Here is a 19,207-nt window from a genome sequence, read left to right on the forward strand (position 1 = left end):
GCTTGCGCCATGTGAGACTCGAGAGAGGGAGGGAGCTTGAGAGAGAAAGGGAGAGGGACTCGGGAGAGATAGGGAGAGGGAGAGGAGAGATGGAGTGATAGGGAGAGAGAGATTAGGGAGATATGTATTATGGAGAGATGGCGAGCCGTGAGAGAGAGAGGAAAAGGGAGAGATGGAAAGAGGGGAGAGTGAGCTTTCACTTGAGCCTTGAGGCTTAAAGCCTTGAGGCCCAAGGGGGAAGGAGAGAGAGCTTGAAGCCTTGAAGGTTGAGCCTTGAGGCTTGAGGAACTTGGAAGAGGCTAGAGCCGACGTAGAGAGCTTGAGCCTTGAGGGAAGGATGAGGCTATGAGCTCTCAACCTTGCCCTTGAGGCATTATATAGGAGTTAGAGTCTACCCCTCCCTCAAACGTTCAAAAACAGTCCCTAAACGCCCCCTGTTTTTTTTTTAAAACGGTCATTTTTTTCAAAATTTGAAATCTGCCGTTCCCGTTCCGTTCCGCTCACGCGTTCCCGTTCCGGTTCGTCCGTTCCCTGCCCGTTCCGCCCAGCCGTTCCGGTTACACCCAGGAACGGAACGCCGTTCCGTTGCCGATTCCGTTTCGGGGACCCAAGTTGGCCGGGAACGTGTTCCGGGAACGGGAGGGGTCCGTTCCGCCCGTTCCCTGTTACTCTGGCCGGAACGTCTCGGAACGGGCCGGAACGGCAGCAATGGTAAGAAAGCATAAAGGGGCAGATTTTGGGTGTGTGTTTTTCCTTATAAATTGCTCCCCCCTCACCCCTTTCCTTCCCAAATGCAACAAGCCTCAAAGCTCTCTCTCTCTTCCTCTACCCTCGCGCTCGGGCCTCAAGCTCTCAGGCTCTCTCTCTTGGGCTTGCCCTCAATTTTCAAGGCTTCAAGCTCTCTCTCCCTTCGTCTCAAGAAGTGAAGCCTCTCTCAAGCTCTCTATCTCAAGCATGCATTGTGTCTGTTGTGAACGTACTATGACCGCGCATCACCACACGATGCAATCAAGACATAATAAGGTGGAACGGTATGTTTTTTGTGAGTATTAGAGTCAAAGGACTCTAACACTACTTGTATTCAAAGTTCAAACACATAACGCTAAAAATTGCATTATTTGGGTGTTTTTTAATGCCTCCCGTTCCGCGCCGTTCCCGTTCCGGACCCCTTGCCGTTCCCCCGTTCCGCAAGGAGGCCCGTTGCCGTTCCCATTCCGCGTTCCGGGTAACTATGTCGCAAAGAGGCTTTCCTCTTTGGTTTGGACGAGTACATCAAATATGATGTGCAAGTCTTTGACCCAAAGGATTACAATGATGCCTCAGAATAGCTCTCGCACAAGAAATGAAGCACAACAAAGGTAAGCCGAAGGAGAACAAGTCATGTACCCCTTATAACCAACCGAATCAACAGAATGGTAAGAACTTTGGTAAGAACCACAATACCTTTCCCTAATCTTCCAATACACCTAGAGAATATAATTCTTTACCTAACAATGATGATAAAGGAAAGGCTAAAACTCACGAAACCCCTAAGTTGACACCTGATGAAAAATTTGCTGAAGGAATAGTAGGAGGTTGGTTAAATTGCGAAGAAAGAACCGAGTATGGAAAAGAAGGAAGATGTTTCAAGTGTCACACTAAAGGTCACATGAATTGATCCTAGATGGTTAGATGCTGATGGTATTGAGGTAGATGCTTGGTACTGCTGTGATGCTTATGGGTACTTGGTGTAGATACTTGGTATTGCGAAGATACTGTTAGGTACTGCTGTAGATGCTGAGGGGTATTGCGGTAGATATTAGTACTGCTGAGATGCTGAGGGGTACTGCGATCGAAGCTTGGTACTTGAGAGGCTAAGTGCTAAATTTTGAAAACGCTAATGGTTCTAATTGGAATCTGCAACTTGTTGGCGATATGGGCTGAATTCTGCTATGATTGGAAAATGCTAGAAAGTGCCTTGATCTGCGACGACGGGCTGTTGGAAACGCTGATGCTGGTGTTGCAGATGCTGAGGAAAGTGGTTGAAAGCAATCCATAGTCAGGCAGCCATGTTCGTATCTTTAGTCCCAGCGAAAATTGGAAAACCTGGCCATGTCTCCTTGATTGTGCCTGCTCTTTAAAATCAGTCAATCCATCGTCTTCAAAACTTGCTTCTTCTTCAATCAAGGAGCAATCAAAAGATGCTCCCCAGTGGGGCACCACAAGATGAAGAGGGGGAAGGATATACAACCCAAAAACACAAATAATTGCCTCGTATAGCCCAGAGGTTTCCAATGCACCCCAATCCACTTGAAAACATACACAATCTGCAAAACTATCCTCGTATAGGCCTTATCGGCACCACGTAATAGGCACACACACAGATCTCCTTCTTGTTGTCTCTCTCATACACTCTCTTTGGCACACACACAATCACAACCCAGAGCCACCACTTCCTGCATGAGACAAGACCAGGAAAGAGAAGATCAGACCAAACACCATAAAAAAGAAGTTTGTTTTTCTCTACTTTCCCCATGACATGTATACAAGGATGCTGAAAAACCTTTCTACAGTCTGAATTTGACAAATCTGAGTGCATGGCTGCATCCGACACTTGCCAAAATCTCAAAAAAGAGTCTTCGGTTGCCCTGTTCTGACATCGGGAGAGCAAGTTATGGCCAAAACAAAATTTTTTGGCCCCGAAAACCCAATTAGGGCACCTCCTATTGCTTCTCCTTGCTCATGCCAACCCTAGAACGTGGCTTCTCTCCCCTCCATGCATCAAGTTCAGTTCTTATTATTAAAGCTTTGAAACTTCTACTCAAAGAGTGGCCCCACAGCCTCAAGCCACCAACTTGCCTTGCGTGGTTTAGGAGGTTGTTCCCACAACTTCAACTTAGCATAAGTTTCAATGAAAAGCTCTATTTGATGAGTTGTTTGAACGAGATAAGAAAGCACATTGAGAGCACAAAATCCCCCTTCAAACCTGCACTTTCTCCAGCTTTAAACATCCTCCCTGATTTGCCCCCTAAGCGGGACTTTTTGGCCTGAAAAAACACTAAAACCATACATATCTTGGTCCCTTTGATTGCACATGGTCTTCATACCTGCTCTAGCACTATGGCACACCTATAAGCTCCCTTGCCCTTGCTTCCACCTTTTCTGGCATCGACGGAGATAATGATGCGAATGTGATGTCATGTTCAGCGATGGTCATCTTTGTGCAAGTGCTAGATGTGTGTAGTCTAGTGCATGATACATATAGTCAGTGTCTACTGAGCTAGTTTCTGTCCTTTGTTTGTTTTGTAGGTGTAAGTGAGGGCAATTACTCTTCTTTCAAGAGGGGAGTATGCCACAAGTTTGTGACACGGCACATTGTTATGTCCCACTCATGGGAGAGGGGATCTGGTCATCGTGGTGATGGGCGTCCGCTGTACGGGCGGACAGTGTGAACCCGGCGAGTGTGGCCAGCCACTATTATAAAAGGGAGGCCAAGGCCTTATTTGTAGTTATCGACCTCCATTGGTAGAGTGCTAGTGGTTAGCCCATGAGGGTAGGAGTGCGCGAGGTCACCTCGAGGAGGTGAGGCCGGGCGATATGGGGCTCTCGGTCTTACAAATGCACGCCTACGTCCTCGGACGCTGGCAGCACGGGGGTGCTACTGGATGGTAGCTACATTTGGGTGGTTTGTTCGATATGTGTCTATAGGCGGGTCCGTGTAGCCTAGAGATCCTCTTCGAGTGTTTGTTTCATGGTATCAGAGCCTACTTGTCCCCATACGCTCACGTCGATCGTAGAGCTCCTCAAAGTTAGACTTTTTGCGATCGAAAAGTGCAGAAAAGGCCCGTTTTTACATGAAATTTTCAGTTCTTCATCAGATTTCCCCATGGATTCCTCCAGCTTGGATGCATAGCATGATGATGCACGAGGTAACATTCAAATTCCGTTCACACATGCTCTGTACACATGGATGACAGGTACTTTCTAGAGCCTCGACTAGCTATATCTGCTCTGGAAAACGCCAATGTTCACTTTCTAGAGCCTCGACTAGAATGTTCAGACAAACATTCGCTTTTCCTCTCTCGAAGGGGCTGTGCAAGGGTTCTAACGCCCGCCTTGTTGCTCTCAAAAATACGGCTTAGTTGACGACTGTGCGTATTTTTGAGAATGATACCCATCTCTAGCAATTGGGGCATAGTTACCTGGAACGAGAAATCGGCGAGGAACGGGGAACAGCAACATGCACGAAACGCCATTCCTTGTTTCGGATACTCACGTTTGAAACACGGGACGGGGATCCGGAACGGGAAATTTGGATGGGAACGGGGAACGGGGACTTGAAAATGGCCATTCCCTTTAACTATGAATTATTGTGGACGCAGATTGCTGCTTTTGGGGGCTCGTAGGGTGGTCCTATTGCCACGATTCTGTACTAAACCACCAATTTCTCTGGGGAAGAGGAGTGTACGGAACTGACCGTAAATAATTGGCTTCACCAGTGGACCACGTATTTTGATCTCCATGGGGAGCATGATGAACGGAGGATTCAAACGTTAGAGGACATGTTGAGAGCTTATGTCTCTCACAAGTAACCTTCCACAATTGGAGCTTACCAACAATAGTAGCAAGCATTCTGCTATTGAATTTAGCCCATTCATGCTGATGTATGGATTTAAGCCTAAATTCCCTATTGCTATTGGCTTAGAGAAAGTCAAAGACCGTCAGGCTCGAGATTTCTTGTATAATATGCAAGAGATGCTCGAATTGGCTAAGGATAGTATAAGGACGGCTCGTGATCGAGTTACTACTTATGCTAATCAAAGACATCTCCAAGGACTTTAGAGGTGGGACAATGGGTCTATTTTAACATACCCAAGGATTCTAAAGACTAAGACTATGCGAAGTGGAAACCATTATAAGCTTGTAGCTAGATTTTGTGGTCCATTCTTGATCACAAAGAAATTGGCCAAGTTGCTTATAAACTGGCTCTTACACTGGATGCTAGTATACATCCAGTGTTTCAGGTCGACCGCCTTAAAGAAAAATTAGGTGAAGCCGACGTTGTTGTACCTATCGAGGAAATACAAACTGAATATATTCCTCGAGAACCAGAGGCTGTTCCAGATCACTGTACCCATCATTCGTGCCAAAAAGCCAATGACATCTTTCTTTGAGATAAGCATGTCTTCTCCATTAGCTATCACCAAATCTGAGGGGCATGAAGCTGCAACCAAGATTTCCTCAACGTCTGACAACTCCTCAATGACCGCACTAGAGGATACATTTGCATTTTCAGCATCCTTGGAGGAATCACCTGCTGATTTTCCCCCTTTCTTCTTCTTCTCTTGCGCTTCCTTCTTCCTATCCCACTCTTTCTTGAAATACCCGCAATCGGGTTTCTTGTGACCCTTTCTGCCACATTGATAGCAAGTGACATCCTTATCCTTTGTCTTGCTCTTACTTCTATTTTGAGTCCTGTTGCCCGCATCACGTTTTTGATTTCTACCTCTTGCATTGTAGGCAGAGTTGCCACCTTCCCCACTAGACTTGCGTCTTATCTCTTCATTGAGAATAGACCCTCTCACACCGTCATACGAAAGGCTGGGACTGTTACTCAAGGAGACAATCAATGTCTCCCAAGTATTTGGCAATGTCATAAGCAAGAAAATAGCTTTCAACTTATCATCAAATTGCTGAAGCCCAGTGTCCCGCAACTGATTCAACACACCTGTAAAAGCACTCAAATGCTCAGAAGCTGACTTCGAGTCATCAAGTTGCATATTTACCGACTTTCGCATCAAATGCACCTGGTTCACAGGCATGGTGTTCTCATAATTGGACTTTAGCTTTCCCATATAGCAGCAATGTGCAAATGCTTGATGTCCGTCAAAATGTCATCGTTGATAGCCATTTTGACGTAGGCCATGACCTTCTTATTCAACTTGGCCCACTGTAAGTCAAACAAACCTTGCGGCTTATTCTCTTTTAATGCATCTTCAGAATTCTTTAAGAAAAGGATACATTCTTGCCAAAGGTCGAAACCTTGACCATCAAACTGTTTGATTTCCATCAAACTTTTAGTGTCAGATGCGGAAGAGGTAGGAGCCATCTTAACTCAACCACAAGTGTGTATACAAGATAGATGCAATAGGCTGAAAATTTCAGCAAATAGGAGCAACCGTAATACTTTGCATACAAAAGACCACAGTTTCTTTACATGAAACAATCCAAATATGAATTTTCAGTTGAATATACGATTTAAATCACGTGTACTCAGCTTTTCACTCAAATCCTCGCACTAAACATCAATACATGTGATCCCATAAATTTGGTACACCTCCGTATTGCTGTTATAACCTGTAATAACCTGTAAATCACCTGTTTTAGGTTGTTTGGCAGATTCAGGTGACCTTGACCGCGAAGCAAGGAGCTTCGCAATGGAAGTGAAAATCGTAGTGGGAAATCATTATAGCTTACTGTCCAGCAGCATGCGCAGGTCCTGTTTCGGACCCTAGGGCTCTGATACCAGTTGAAAGCGCGAAGGAGAGGCTACCGGGAGATGCGTGAGGTGAAAGAGTGCAGGTTTGGGCCGGGTAGTGCCAGGTGTGAGGGCAGGAAGGAGGTAGCGCTGCAGATCGAAGAAGCAGAGAAAGAGAGAGAGCTCGTGCGATCTGGGGAAACCCACTTTTGTGGTTTTGTGGCCTTCCCACTTTTATTATAAGTGACTTTAAAAAATGTGTCCAGGTTCACATTGTATAAAAATATACATAAAGGGGGTCATTTAGGGCCTTTGACCCAACACTATTGAATTCTTGCTTGGGTGTCCAAGCTTGTTACAACATGGCATGGCACATGCTGCTTCTATGAGTTCATAAACCTGTAGAATATTTTGTATAGCCTATCCACATCATGTAAATGTAGAAAAATAGTCCATAAGGCGTGTAGGGAAGGCCATAAATGTGACTAGCTACGTGTCTAGCTCATTGTTGCTCACCAGGACTGTAAAATCAGCAAATATGCCTCTTTTGGGACCCATAAAGTTGTATAGTGGCCGCAAATAAGCCATATGAAGTGTCGATTAGTGCCAAAATCCTGTGTATCCACAATACAGGGCGTAAACTAGCTGTATTTCAGCCCATATGCCACATCCACAAGCACCAAACCATAAACCTCTATCCATAGAGCACAAATCAGCACCAAGATGTGTGTACTATCTTAAAGATGGACTGCTTTGCTGAAAGTGGGCTCACACATGAGGCATAGGAGAGGGTGGAGTAGTAAAAATGGCCTTTATCACAAAGTTACCCGGAACGCGGAACGGGAACGGCGACGGGCCTCCCTGCGGAACGGGGGAACGGGAATGGGCCCGGAACGGGAACGGCGCGGAACGGCAGGCTAAAAAAACACCCAAATATTTTTTTTTTTTAGCGTTATGTGTATGAATACAAGTAGTATTAGAGTCCTTTGACTCTAATACCCACAAAAAACACGATTCGAAGACCATTTAACCTTATTATGACTTGATTGGGATGTGAGGCGCCCAGAGTACATAGCCAGATGAACAAAAATGAGCAAACACAATGCCCATAGTACATACACAATGCTCTCAAATAATTGCAAGAGTAGTAGTCAGAGATAACACTTTGGAATTAATTATGGCTAACATAGTAACAAGCCTCAAGGGCCGCCAGCGGCCAAGGTGCTACAAAAAAACCAAAGGGGGGCAAAGTTCAAACCAGACTTCAGTGACCACAATACCAAAAGACTGAAGGTGACAAATACCATAAAGATGCTAGTAGCTACAAATGGCAAAGAGGGCAAGGCTCAAGCTGCCATACAAAAAGGTGGATAAATGGCAAAGACTCAAGACTCAAGAGCCACTAGCCTGAGAGGCCTCCCAATCCGTAGTAGCTGGCTATAAATCATGCACATCCTCCCATTCCTCATCATCGAGGTCTAGGTCCGGCTCGATCTCAACCACAGATGAAGTACCTGGTGTTGGTGGATGTGCATCTCCACCCGCCTGAGAAGCCTCTTGCTCCATCTCCCACTGTGTAAAAGGATCTGTTTGTTTGTCTGTACTCTTGCAAAGCATTTTCAAATTTGCGCTGACGAAGATAAGATCATTAGCCTTCTCCACTCCAAGCCGATTTCTCTTCTTGGAAGCAATGTGGCTAAAGGTACTCCACAATTGCTCCAAGCATGAGGTACTAACTGACTGGTTGAGAATACGGATCGCCAATCTCTGAAGCTCAGGGCCATCATAGCCATAGTCCTCCCACCAAAGCATTGAACCTATTTTCCTGCGATCAATCTGAGAATCTGGACTGCCAAATGACCCCCGCATCTCTCTGTACTGTCTCAGCTGATCTCTGACAATGCATCGCCCATCTCTGTCTAGAACCATCTTGTTTAAGATCTCTGTAAATTGGTTCATGACTTCCCTATCTGTCTCTTGCCTTGCACCTTGGAACTCTGGATCCACCATGTACGCTGCCCCATGTAAAGGAGAGGCATATGAATTCCACCTCGAGCTGCAAAGCGCATGGATCTCCTCATATCGCTCTGCGTTCGGCTCAAGCTGTGCAAGCTGCTCAATCATGCGGTCCATTGCCTCATAAATCTTGCCAATGCAAGGATCCATGCCATCCAAAACTCGAAGCAAATGAACCACCGGTTTTACCTGTGCATCTAGACTCTTGAGCTCCTTCCAGAACTCAAGATCCTGTGCCTTATCCTTGCACAAAATCCCTGCAACTGTCTTTGCATAGGGGGAGGTGGTGAACTCATCACTGATGAAGACCTGTCGGACCGCATTTTGACATTCAGACAGCCTGCGTACAAGAAGAAAGTTGAATGCGAAGCGGGTATCTGAATACTTTAGAAGCACTTTGCCGGCCGACCTCTTGAGGTACTCACTCCGAACCAAGTTGTGATTGTTGATGAAAGTAACCATCTTCACTGCATCAGCAATGACTGGAGCAATCGAGTCTAGCTTGCCGATGTCTTTTAGAAGGTTGTTCAAGCAGCGTGCCATGCAAAAGCACACTTGTCACATGCGGATAGTGGCCCTCTATGATAGCTGCTGCTGCCCTGTTTGATGCCTCCCCATCTGTGAAAAAGGCCACCACGTGTTGCTCACCGATGGTTTCTATGGCCGTTGTCCACTCTACAGAGAGGCCATCGGCGGACTTGCCACTCTCAGTGGCATCATGAGAGTGCACAAAGTACATCTCTCCACTGGAGTATGCGACGAGACCATGGATAGATCTCTTCCTTGTATCGCTCCACCCGTCAGCAATGAGGGAAACGCCATGTTTTACCCAAAGACGTTGAATGTTGAGGGTTGCTTGCTCCACGATAGCCTTCTCTCGATCGAGCAAGGTGGTTCGGAGAGCCTCTGAAGATGGTGGCACATAGCCGGTGCCATACTCTCCTATCCGTTGCACCATGACTTTCCAATACTCCGACCTATTTCGATCAAACATAGAAGAGGTTAGTATCAAAAAAGTGGAAACGACGATAACGGAAGAAATGAGAGAGAAGATTGATGAATCATAAAACAATGAACATACCTCGCTGCGACAAATGGGATATGGTCGTGATAGAAGAATTGGGCCACGGCCGCATCCACCTCTTCCTTCTTCTTTGGGTCCCAAGAGGTGGCAAGGGTCTTTTGGCGACGAATTGGACCTTTTGAAGATGCACCAACACCTACACCGAGTAGAGAGGAAGAAGGGAAAATGAGGGTCTTTGGATCAATACCTTTGCGTGCCGGCTTGGCTTTATGGTTGAATTGCCGATCCTTTTCCTCGAGCTCCTTCCTCTTCTCGATGGTTACGTTGGCACAAAATTTCACCTCATGTCCCGGCACTCGAAGAAAGTGTGCCCTCACTTTGTCATGCCCCCCTTTCCGCGTGTAAGAGCATAGCTTGCATCCCCATGCACGAGAACCTCCCGCCGCCGACAAGGTGCCCTCCGAGGTCACTTCATCCCACCACGACCATTCCTTCGCCTTTTGAGTGTTGCCCACATGAACGGAGGGGGTTGAACGAGAAGAAGAGGCCATGGATGATGGATTATCCGTGAAAGAGAGCTTGATCTTGAACTTTGAGAGAGAGAGAGGGCTTGAGAGAGAGAGGCTTGCCGCTTGATTCCGTGAGAGCTTGAAAGAGAGCTTGAGCCTTGAGCCTTGAAAGTTGAGGGTTAGAACTTAGAAGTTAGCCCAAGAGAGAGAGAGGTTGAGAGCTTGAGCCTTGAGGCATGCCGCGGCACCACACTATGGCTTGAGAGTTGAGAGCAAGCTAGGGAGAATGAGCTTGGCTTGAGAGTTGAGAGCAAGGCTCAAGCAAGGGAGAATGGGCCTTGAGGCTTGATGAGTGTGTGAAGAATGGGGGAGGAGGGGGGCATTATATACTTTTTTTACTGCTGAAAATGGCCGTTGGCTGCCCAACAGTCATTTTTTTAAATTTCAAAAACTGCCGTTGGGGCCGTTCCGGCCCGTTCCGGTGACAGCTTTCAGCCGGAACGCCGTTCCGTTCCGACGCGTTCCAGAAACTTCCAGCCGGCCGGAACGCCGTTCCGGCGTTCCAAGGCCCTAAAATGCCGTTCCCCGGTAACTCTGCTTTATCAAGCTAGATTGGGCCATGGCAGGTTTGAATTGAAGAAAAATGGCAGAAATTAAGTCTTTTTGGCCTCCAAAAAGGCTGTAGAAGCTATTGAGTAGTTGGACTCTTGCTACAAGGCCTTGTTCTGTTCAGGGCACGAGGGGCCAATCACTCCTCTCATTGGCAAGTTGTGCACGGTTATATTATGTTGATCAAGAAGAATTTTACAGTATGCCTCTTGATGGTGGATAGTGTGCTTGGTGCTCTCTTGAAGTGCTTGTCGACGTTGACAATAAAAGAATACAATGGAAAAAGAATACAATGGAACATAGGGGTAGGAAGCTTACTGTTAGGCACGCCGCACATTGGATGATAAACATGACGTGGAGATCACATATTACCCTAACACAATCAAGCCTTCTTGCTCGGTTGTGCTACCACTAAGCTCTTTGCATTAATGGAAGTACCTTTGTGTTAATGATGGTTCTTGCCTTGGACAGGGGTAGAGAGAGAGGTAGTTAGAGATGGAGAGAGAGATTTGTCAAGTTGCATCAATCCCTCTCTAGAATCTTAATAGGGGTAGAGAGGGGTATTTGTAGATGGAGAGAGATACCTTAATTTAGATAGGCAGATCTGATATAGAGAGATATACTGAGCTAGTCCACCAGCTATTGATTTGTGATGTATTTTAGCCTTTTCTTTTGCACCTGTTGAATAAAGATTTGCCCATCAAATCAATGCTCACTGATAGAACTTCTGTCGAAAGTATTATCATTTTTTGTCCTAATGGGAAGAACTCTCTGTTAACTGAATGGTCATTGAGAGAAGTCTTACTTTGCCTTGTGAAGACCCATAGATCATGCCTTATGGCCAATTGTCACACCATTGTAATTCAATGTGTCCAAAAGTATCTGTCTGGTGGTGATTGTGTACAAGCAATGAATATTCTTTGTTACTCTTTTTGTGATTTAAGAAAATAAAAAATGTTTTCAGGAAGTGCTATTGGGCCCAGCTGCAAATGATGCTGTGGAAAAGGTGCTTGTGATAACGACTCACCTTTTGAGTCATGTGCACCAATACATTCACCACTGCTTACAAGCTCACAATGCTGTAAAAGTATTTACAGTGCTGACATCAGTGTCAGAGGTATAACATTAAACAGATTTTAGCAAATTACTGTTTTTTTTACTTGCTCGTGTATTTATATCTATCATTTTGCAGGAGGCGCATGCTGCACACCCAGACTCCCACTTGGGAACTGATGCGTTTCACGAATACAAAAGATGCTTAATGGAGGACCACCAATTATTGTTGCAAAGAGCTAATGCGGAACATACAGAAGGAGCAGATTCAAATTTAGAAAACCTTGGTCTTGCGGAAGTGAATGAATTTCATGGAAAGGCAATGGACGCAAGGGAGAGTAATATTCCTACTAATGCAGACAGCCAAGTAAAGGATAAAGCAGAAGAAGATTCAGAAGATCCTACTGTGTCATTTAGTGTCAAAATAAAACACTTTCCAATGATTATTTGCCCTCTAACGTCAAGAGCTTTTGTGTTTCCCTCAAATGGACTTTTGGCTACAGCCCCTTTGGCAGATGTAAATAGCCCTTTGGGGATTGGGATTCCCTACACAAACTGCACGTCAGCTAGGCACGAAGATGAGGGGATCCCTATTGGAGGAACACTCTTAGCACACTTTCTTCATCATCTTGCTGGGCAGGTATGCATTCATGTTTCCATGCCACAAATCTCCCTCACACACACTTTTATTCTTTTTAAATTGTAAATTTGTTTGATTAATTTACTAGTGGGAAACCTCAAGGCGAGGAAAGCCCACCGAAAGGATCATATACAAAGGAAGGAACACAGAAGTGTTCGGCTGTACAATATGGCTAAAAGCATTCATAGGAAAGCTGATGTATCTCTGTGGTGATATCACCAACTTCCAAGCAGACCGTAAAGATTGCCTAAGAGAAAGCTTGAAGAACGGGAATTGATCTGCATGAATGCAATGGAACATATAGCCATTATGATGTCGCCATAGGGTCCAATAAGCCCAAAATTTGACCCACATGAAAAAGACCGCGAAGCGTTGCAATGCCGGTGAGAAAATGCCAAATGCCCAAAATAGTTTTATGGAAAACCGTCACTGGAAAAAAAGCCGAATGCACCCCGATACGCGGCGAAGGAAATCTCTGGTAATGCAACAATCCCACAACAAGTGACAAACATTCTCTTCCGCAGTTGAGCAATGGACACAAGGGCGGATATGACGTGTCCTAAGAAAAGTGCGCACTGGGAGCACACCAAGCAAACAACACCAAAGAAACAACTGCTCACTCAAAGGCAAACGGCTTTTCCACAAGGCAGATAGAAGCTTCCTCCACCAGATCTCAGATTTATGCATGTGCCAAAGGGCATTTCAATTATCAGTAAGCCAAGGTTGCGGTAGCAGGATAGCATAAACTCGACTGGCAGAAATAGCTTGAAAGGGTGTTTCCCGAAGATTCCAATTAGACATGCGATGAGCATCAAGCAAAGGTGAAATGGGTAAAAAATCAACCAGCATTTCTGTAGTTCACTCAAGGACTGACGGTAATGTATGCCCAATCCAAATCGGCGAGCGGCGAAAGGAAACTCAAAAGTGAATCCGGCTGCATCTATGTCACAAATTGTTGACGTGTCAAGCCACTGAAGAACGGAGCCAACTTGCAGATCCCGATCGAGGGGCCTAAACCTTAAATGAAGAAGCAGAAGCAGAAGAAGCAGTATAAGAAGTTTTACCAACTTGCAAAGTCTTTTCGAGAGGCCTATTTTTAAAGCAGAGTTTCCACCAACTTACGTGGCCTCGTCCGATGGGACCTAAGCGACCTAAAAAAAGTAAAAAATAAAGCAGGACCCACACACACACCAAAATCTCTTGCGTTCACAGTGATGATGTTACGGAGCTGTACGGGTAGCCCACAATTTGCAATGACATGCTGATGTGGCAGGTGTACGGAATTCCGCATTTCATGCTGGTAGCTAATGCCGTGTCAGGCTGGACGGATTTGCAGTTTTTGCGCTAGTTGCTTTTGGGACCAGATCCTTTTGAGTTCGAATCTTTTCATGTAAACTGCTTTTCATGGGCCTAAGGCCTTTCAATATGTGCCATGGGCTCATTCTCTAGCACGCTCTCGTTGATGTGCAGAGGATGGAGTACCGACGTTGTATTGAGTTCAAGCAATATAAAGAAATACCGAAAGGGGCGCCAACGTTTGGGGCAATTGCTCTCTCGAGGTGGAACTCCGCCACTCCCCGTCTCGTGTGTCGTGCACTCTCTATCTCTTTCAATTCAATTGTTATTTGAAGTGCTTAAAGTTGTTCAGTCTGTTCTTTTCCGTTGGCATGTGGTGCTCATCCCCGTGACAATCTACCACATCCTCAACCACCCCAATGGCACGGCAAGAGAGGAAGTACACCCGTGAGGCGAGCAGTCAACCAAAGTAAGAGAGAAAGCCCGGCTCCAATGAAGACTCTCCAAACGAAGCGAAATTCCTACCCGTCGAGCATTCCAAGATAGATGAGTCGTAACCTCTTTTCAAGTAGAGAGCAAAGTGGAAGCAACAGAACGCCCAAGAATATGCCCGTCTATGTTACCAAATACAACCTCCCAAATAGATGATTGCCAGTTGCCAAATGAAGACGTAACAACATGTTGACTCAGGAAGGCAAACATAAGAGTCCAAGGCTGACTTTGTTGCACAAGTGTAGGCAATAGCATAACTTTCCTAGCAAGAACATGCCTACACAAGTCCAAGATATTTAGACCACCGAAACGTTTAGGTATGCAAAGCTTCTCCATTGACATCAAACGCAAGCCTTTTTTGTGAGCATGAGTTTGCCGCAAATGAGACAAAATGGCTGACATAAAGAGAATCAAGACAGTGGCGAAGCCATGGCGAAGCCAGTGGTGGCGAAAAGATCAGTGCAACAATGGCAAAAAGAATTGAACGTATGCCATCAGGATACTCTGAATGATTTGCAGGCGAACATGCAATGGCCAAGTGGATAGCTTCCAATAATGCAATTTGACATTCAAGCGTTGCATAACCCACTTCTTGAGTGTGAGTGACATTCCATCCAATTGGATACCCCAAATGCTTGGTGATCACATTTGGAGGAACAATCTCACCTGGCCACAATAGACTATGCCAATCGCAAGAACGAAGTGGGAGAAGCTTCGATTTACGAAGTTGACTTTAAGACCAGCCGCAATTCCAAACAATTCCAAAGCTTCCATAATCACTTGGACATCATCCTGCTGGTTGTGAGGCATAAACGAGTCATCCGCATAAGCCTACCCAATAAAGGTATGACCCTCGAGTAACTGCAAACCATGAAGACGCTTCGCAGAGGTCAAGTGATCAAGATACATCAACAAGGGGTGAGTGGCAATAGCATACAACAAAGCACTAAGGGGGCAACCTTGCCTAACCGAACAACCAAGTGGCCAAGATTCTGTCAATTCACCTTCTAGGATCCTTGAAGATGTACTACAAGCATACAAGAAATAAACCACATTGGCCAATTTAGGACCAAACCCTAGACACCTCATCGTGTCAACAACAAAGTCCCACTTCTTAGTGTCAAAGGCCTTTTCAATATCAACTTGCATAACCAACACATCTTGCTGAGTGTACTTAGCAGACTCCATGCCAATCATAACATTAGCCAAAATTGTTCATGATTTGACTACGTGGAATGAAACCATATCGAGCCTGATGAAGTCCTGTAAGTAGATGGTTCTTTATGCGATGCACCAATATCTTAGCCAATATCTTGCAAACCACCGGCATCAAAGTAATAGGCCGCCAATGAGAGAATTGCTCGCAAAGCGCTTGCTTAGGCAACATTTAAGTAAGCCCTCTTTTCATGATAGTGGCAAATCCTGTTTCTCCCATGCCGCATTTAACATGAAAAGCAATGGATGTTTGAGAGCATCCTAAAAGGAGGGGAAAAATTACTCAGTAAGCCTGTCCCAATCGGGAGATTGCCGACGGCCCAATGAAAGAACATACTAAGTAATTTAGAGTCAGTGAATGAATCCTCAAGGCATTGTGCATCTCCTCCCTCACCCCAAGCACTAGCGAGGTCGCTAGTGTGTGTGTGTGTTGGGGGGGGGGGGGGGGGGGGGGGGGGGGTTATCTTCAATTTATAAAATGGGGACTCCCTACGGGGACCCCGTGTGATCATGTCCTTAAGTGGGCGCTACCAGAATCACCATAACCTTGGTTTTACCAAGGTTTACACACAATCCACTATCCTCTGCAAAACTGTGTAGTGCATCCAAATGTCGCTGCATACCCTTTGGTGAGTCAGATATCAAGACAATATCATCAGCATATAACAACAATGGGATCCACGTCCCTGCCAGCTGGGCACCTCTGTCACCCTCTGTGTCAATGTAATCAGACACCTTATCAACATACATACCAAATAGAGTAAGCGACAATGGGCAGCCCTGTTTCACCCCAATAATAGAGTGAACTAAATCAGATACCCCTTCCGAAGTGCGTACATGTCCCATCACTAATCTGTACAAAGCCATAATCCCCCAAATCAACTCTATGGGCACCCCCATCTCCTGTAGTCTGTGCATCAATCGAGCTCTCGGTACCATGTCAATGCTTTGCGGAAATCCACAAAGCTACAATAAATCCGTCTCTCATGTGACCTGCCCTCCTCAATGATGGCTCAGAGTGTCAGAATATAATCAAGAGTGGAGAAACCCCTCCCGAAACCGGCCTGACCCTTTGCTCGTACACCCTCACCCTCTGCCCAATTACTCAAGTGCTACTCAAGAATGGATGCATACAACCGTACCAATGTGTGTCCATCCATAATAGTGAGGTAGTTCCCAGGCTCTGTAAGATCACTTGCCTTGAAGATAGACACAATAGTAGGCAACCTCCAAGTCTCAGGTAACCCATCCCTCACACATGGCACGATTAGATATATATATATATATATATATATTATATATATTTATATATTATATAAGAGAGAGAGAGAGAGAGAGAGAGAGAGAGAGAGAGAGAGAGAGAGAGAGAGAGAGAGAGAGAGAAATGAAATGAAATGTTATATTAACGTCTTCAAAAGGCCAAAGTGACCTATGAGACCAGAAAGTTACAATGTGGTGGATCTGATACACAGTCAGAGTAACAAAAGTAACAAAATGACAAAATAAAAAGCTATGGAATCCTAAACTGCTAGGTGTGAACTAAGCAGCTAGCTGGGATAGCTAAATCACAAGAGATCCAGCATCGGTCTCGCTGGTGGATCTCATCAATCTCCTCCATGGACAATAGTCTGATCGGGCGTCGTGCATGTTGGACCAAAGTGATCCGGATCCTCTGATGCAACCTCCATCGATGCTGTGTAGTCCTCTGTAGTTGTGGGCGTCTAGATCTCCCTATCTCGGTCGCTCGATCGATCAGTGTGCCTTTGGTGTAAGGCGGCGAGCTCTGCTGTGGTGGTAGTTCCTCCAGGTGTCCAGTGTCTACTCTAAAGAAGTCTGTGATCTGTCTCTGAGATTGCCTAGCCTGTCCTCTCGTCAGGCTCTCTCTGTGTCTGCGCAACTCGAGCAAAAACAAACCCAGGCATCTCTAATCCTCGTACCGCATGACTCTGGAGAGTGGTCCAAATCCCTCTTTGAACAAGCAGTGGAAGCAGCCTCGTATCTCGTAGTAGACGGGGCAGTGGCATGTGTAGTGCAACTTTGTCTCAGGCTCCATGTCACACAGGGGGCATGTCCTGGCCTCTGCTGGTACTCCGCTGTATCTCCCAGCCTCAATCCGCAGCTGGTGTGAAGATGTGCGTATCTGGCCAACAATGTTCGGGAAAAATTTGTGTCTCAGCTTAATATCGTGCCGTTTTCAATTTCCAAAATGCCGGTTGAGTGCAAGGGGAAAAGGAGAAACTCCACCCCAAAATAGAGAAAAATAGTGTAAAAACCTAAAAAAGTAACCTAATTTTCTAAATTTTCCTCTTGGAAAATTCAAGGAAAGGCATTTTGTATGTTTGGGAAAATGATTTTTCCCGAACACTGCTGGCCAATAGCACATCATATCCCATGAGACAAGTGGGTGTCCATGTATCTGGGCCTCGTCACAAAACCGTCCTCCGTAAGCTGGAGAAGGTGCTCTCTGTAGAAAGCCATCTTCGTGCCCAGCTCCTGTATTGGCTGTATCCATGTCCTCCTGGTGTCTACCGGAGTCAAGTCCTTGTGGATGAGCCTGGTGATCTCGGACTGTGTAAGGGTCAGAGAGGGTGCATCTAGTGAGTACTGGAAGGGGGGCAATCTGTCTATGCTGAACCCATGCGCCTGAAACCATGATGTCATCTCCCCATACCAACATGCTGTATCTCCTTGCATGGCTAACTGTCGAGAGGACTCAAGTGCAAGGCGGGCATATCTGTCTCTGGGAAGTTCCCACATGCGGTGTATGAAGGAGACAGATCTGGTGAGTGCCTCTAACCACTAGTGGGGGGGCAGCTAGCTCTGCTCGGATAATGGCACGTGGTACTGAAGCCTTGGCTCTAATGAGCCGCGAGATCATAGAGACCAGAGGTTTCTTTATGTCTCCCCATCCATTAGTGCGACCGTCCTCCCGTGATGATCCAAAGAAGGTCCCCATATCTCAGCTCCATAGAGCAATGCACAAGCCACCAAAGTGTCAAAGAGCCAGAGCTTCGTCCGAGGCTCCTAAAACTGAACCTGTAGTGTCAAAGAGCCAGAGCTTCGTCCGAGGCTCCTAAAACTGAACCTGTAGTGTCAAAGAGCGAGAGCTTCGTCCGAGGCCCCTGAAACTGAACCTGTGAACACATCCTCTCCAATCTACCCAATGCTGCATGGGCTCTGGTCAATCTAGTCTCTACTGCTCCACTAAAAACCACTCCAAGGTAAGTGTAAGCATCTGTATACTCCAATGTCTCCTGGCGGTATGTGAATGCGGGTGCTGACCTCCTGATCCACTGTGGGGTGGTATTAAATACCATGACCTTGGTTTTACCAAGGTTGATAGACAAACCACTTTCATGGGCAAACCTATGCAAAGCATCCAAGTGACGTTGCATCCCCTCTGGAGAGTCAAAGATCAACACAATATCATCAGCATATAACAATAGTGGAATCCATGTCCCTACCAGCTGTGCACCTCTATCACCATCTCTCTCAATGTAGTCAGAAACCTCATCCACATACTTACCAAAAAGAGTAGGAGAGAGCAGGCAGCCTTGCTTCACCCCAATAGTGGAGTAAACCGGTGTAGATAGACCCTATGAGGTGCGTACATTCCCCACTATTGACCTGTATAATGCCATGACCCCTCAAATGAGCTCTGTGGGTACTCCCATCTCTTGTAATCTGCGCATCAATCTAGCTCTGGGTACTGTGTCAAATGCTTTGCGGAAGTCCACAAAGCTACAATAGATCCGTCTCCCATGTGATCTGCCCTCCTCAATGATGGCTCTGAGTGTCAAGATATGGTCAAGAGTAGAAAAACCTCTTGAACCTTGCCTGCTCGGCTGCGCGTATCCCCTCCCTCTCTGCCCATCTACTCAGTTGCTGCTCAAGAA

General features: G+C 46.0%; 1 protein-coding gene across 2 annotated transcripts in view; it reads left to right on the top strand.

Moving 5' to 3' along the window:
• Positions 1–19,207, top strand: part of LOC147434468 (vesicle docking protein) — a 72,984-nt gene that overhangs the window by 16,522 nt on the left and 37,255 nt on the right. For both annotated transcript variants that reach the window (XM_086490922.1, XM_086490921.1), the window contains exons 3-4: positions 11,580–11,732; positions 11,808–12,308. In XM_086490922.1, the coding sequence (XP_086347048.1) occupies positions 11,580–11,732; positions 11,808–12,308 (654 nt within the window). The remainder of the gene's footprint in view (positions 1–11,579; positions 11,733–11,807; positions 12,309–19,207) is intronic.

The sequence above is a fragment of the Adiantum capillus-veneris genome, chromosome 19 (assembly GCF_014529385.1).
Source record: "Adiantum capillus-veneris isolate H3 chromosome 19, ASM1452938v2, whole genome shotgun sequence".
Lineage (NCBI taxonomy): Eukaryota > Viridiplantae > Streptophyta > Polypodiopsida > Polypodiales > Pteridaceae > Adiantum > Adiantum capillus-veneris.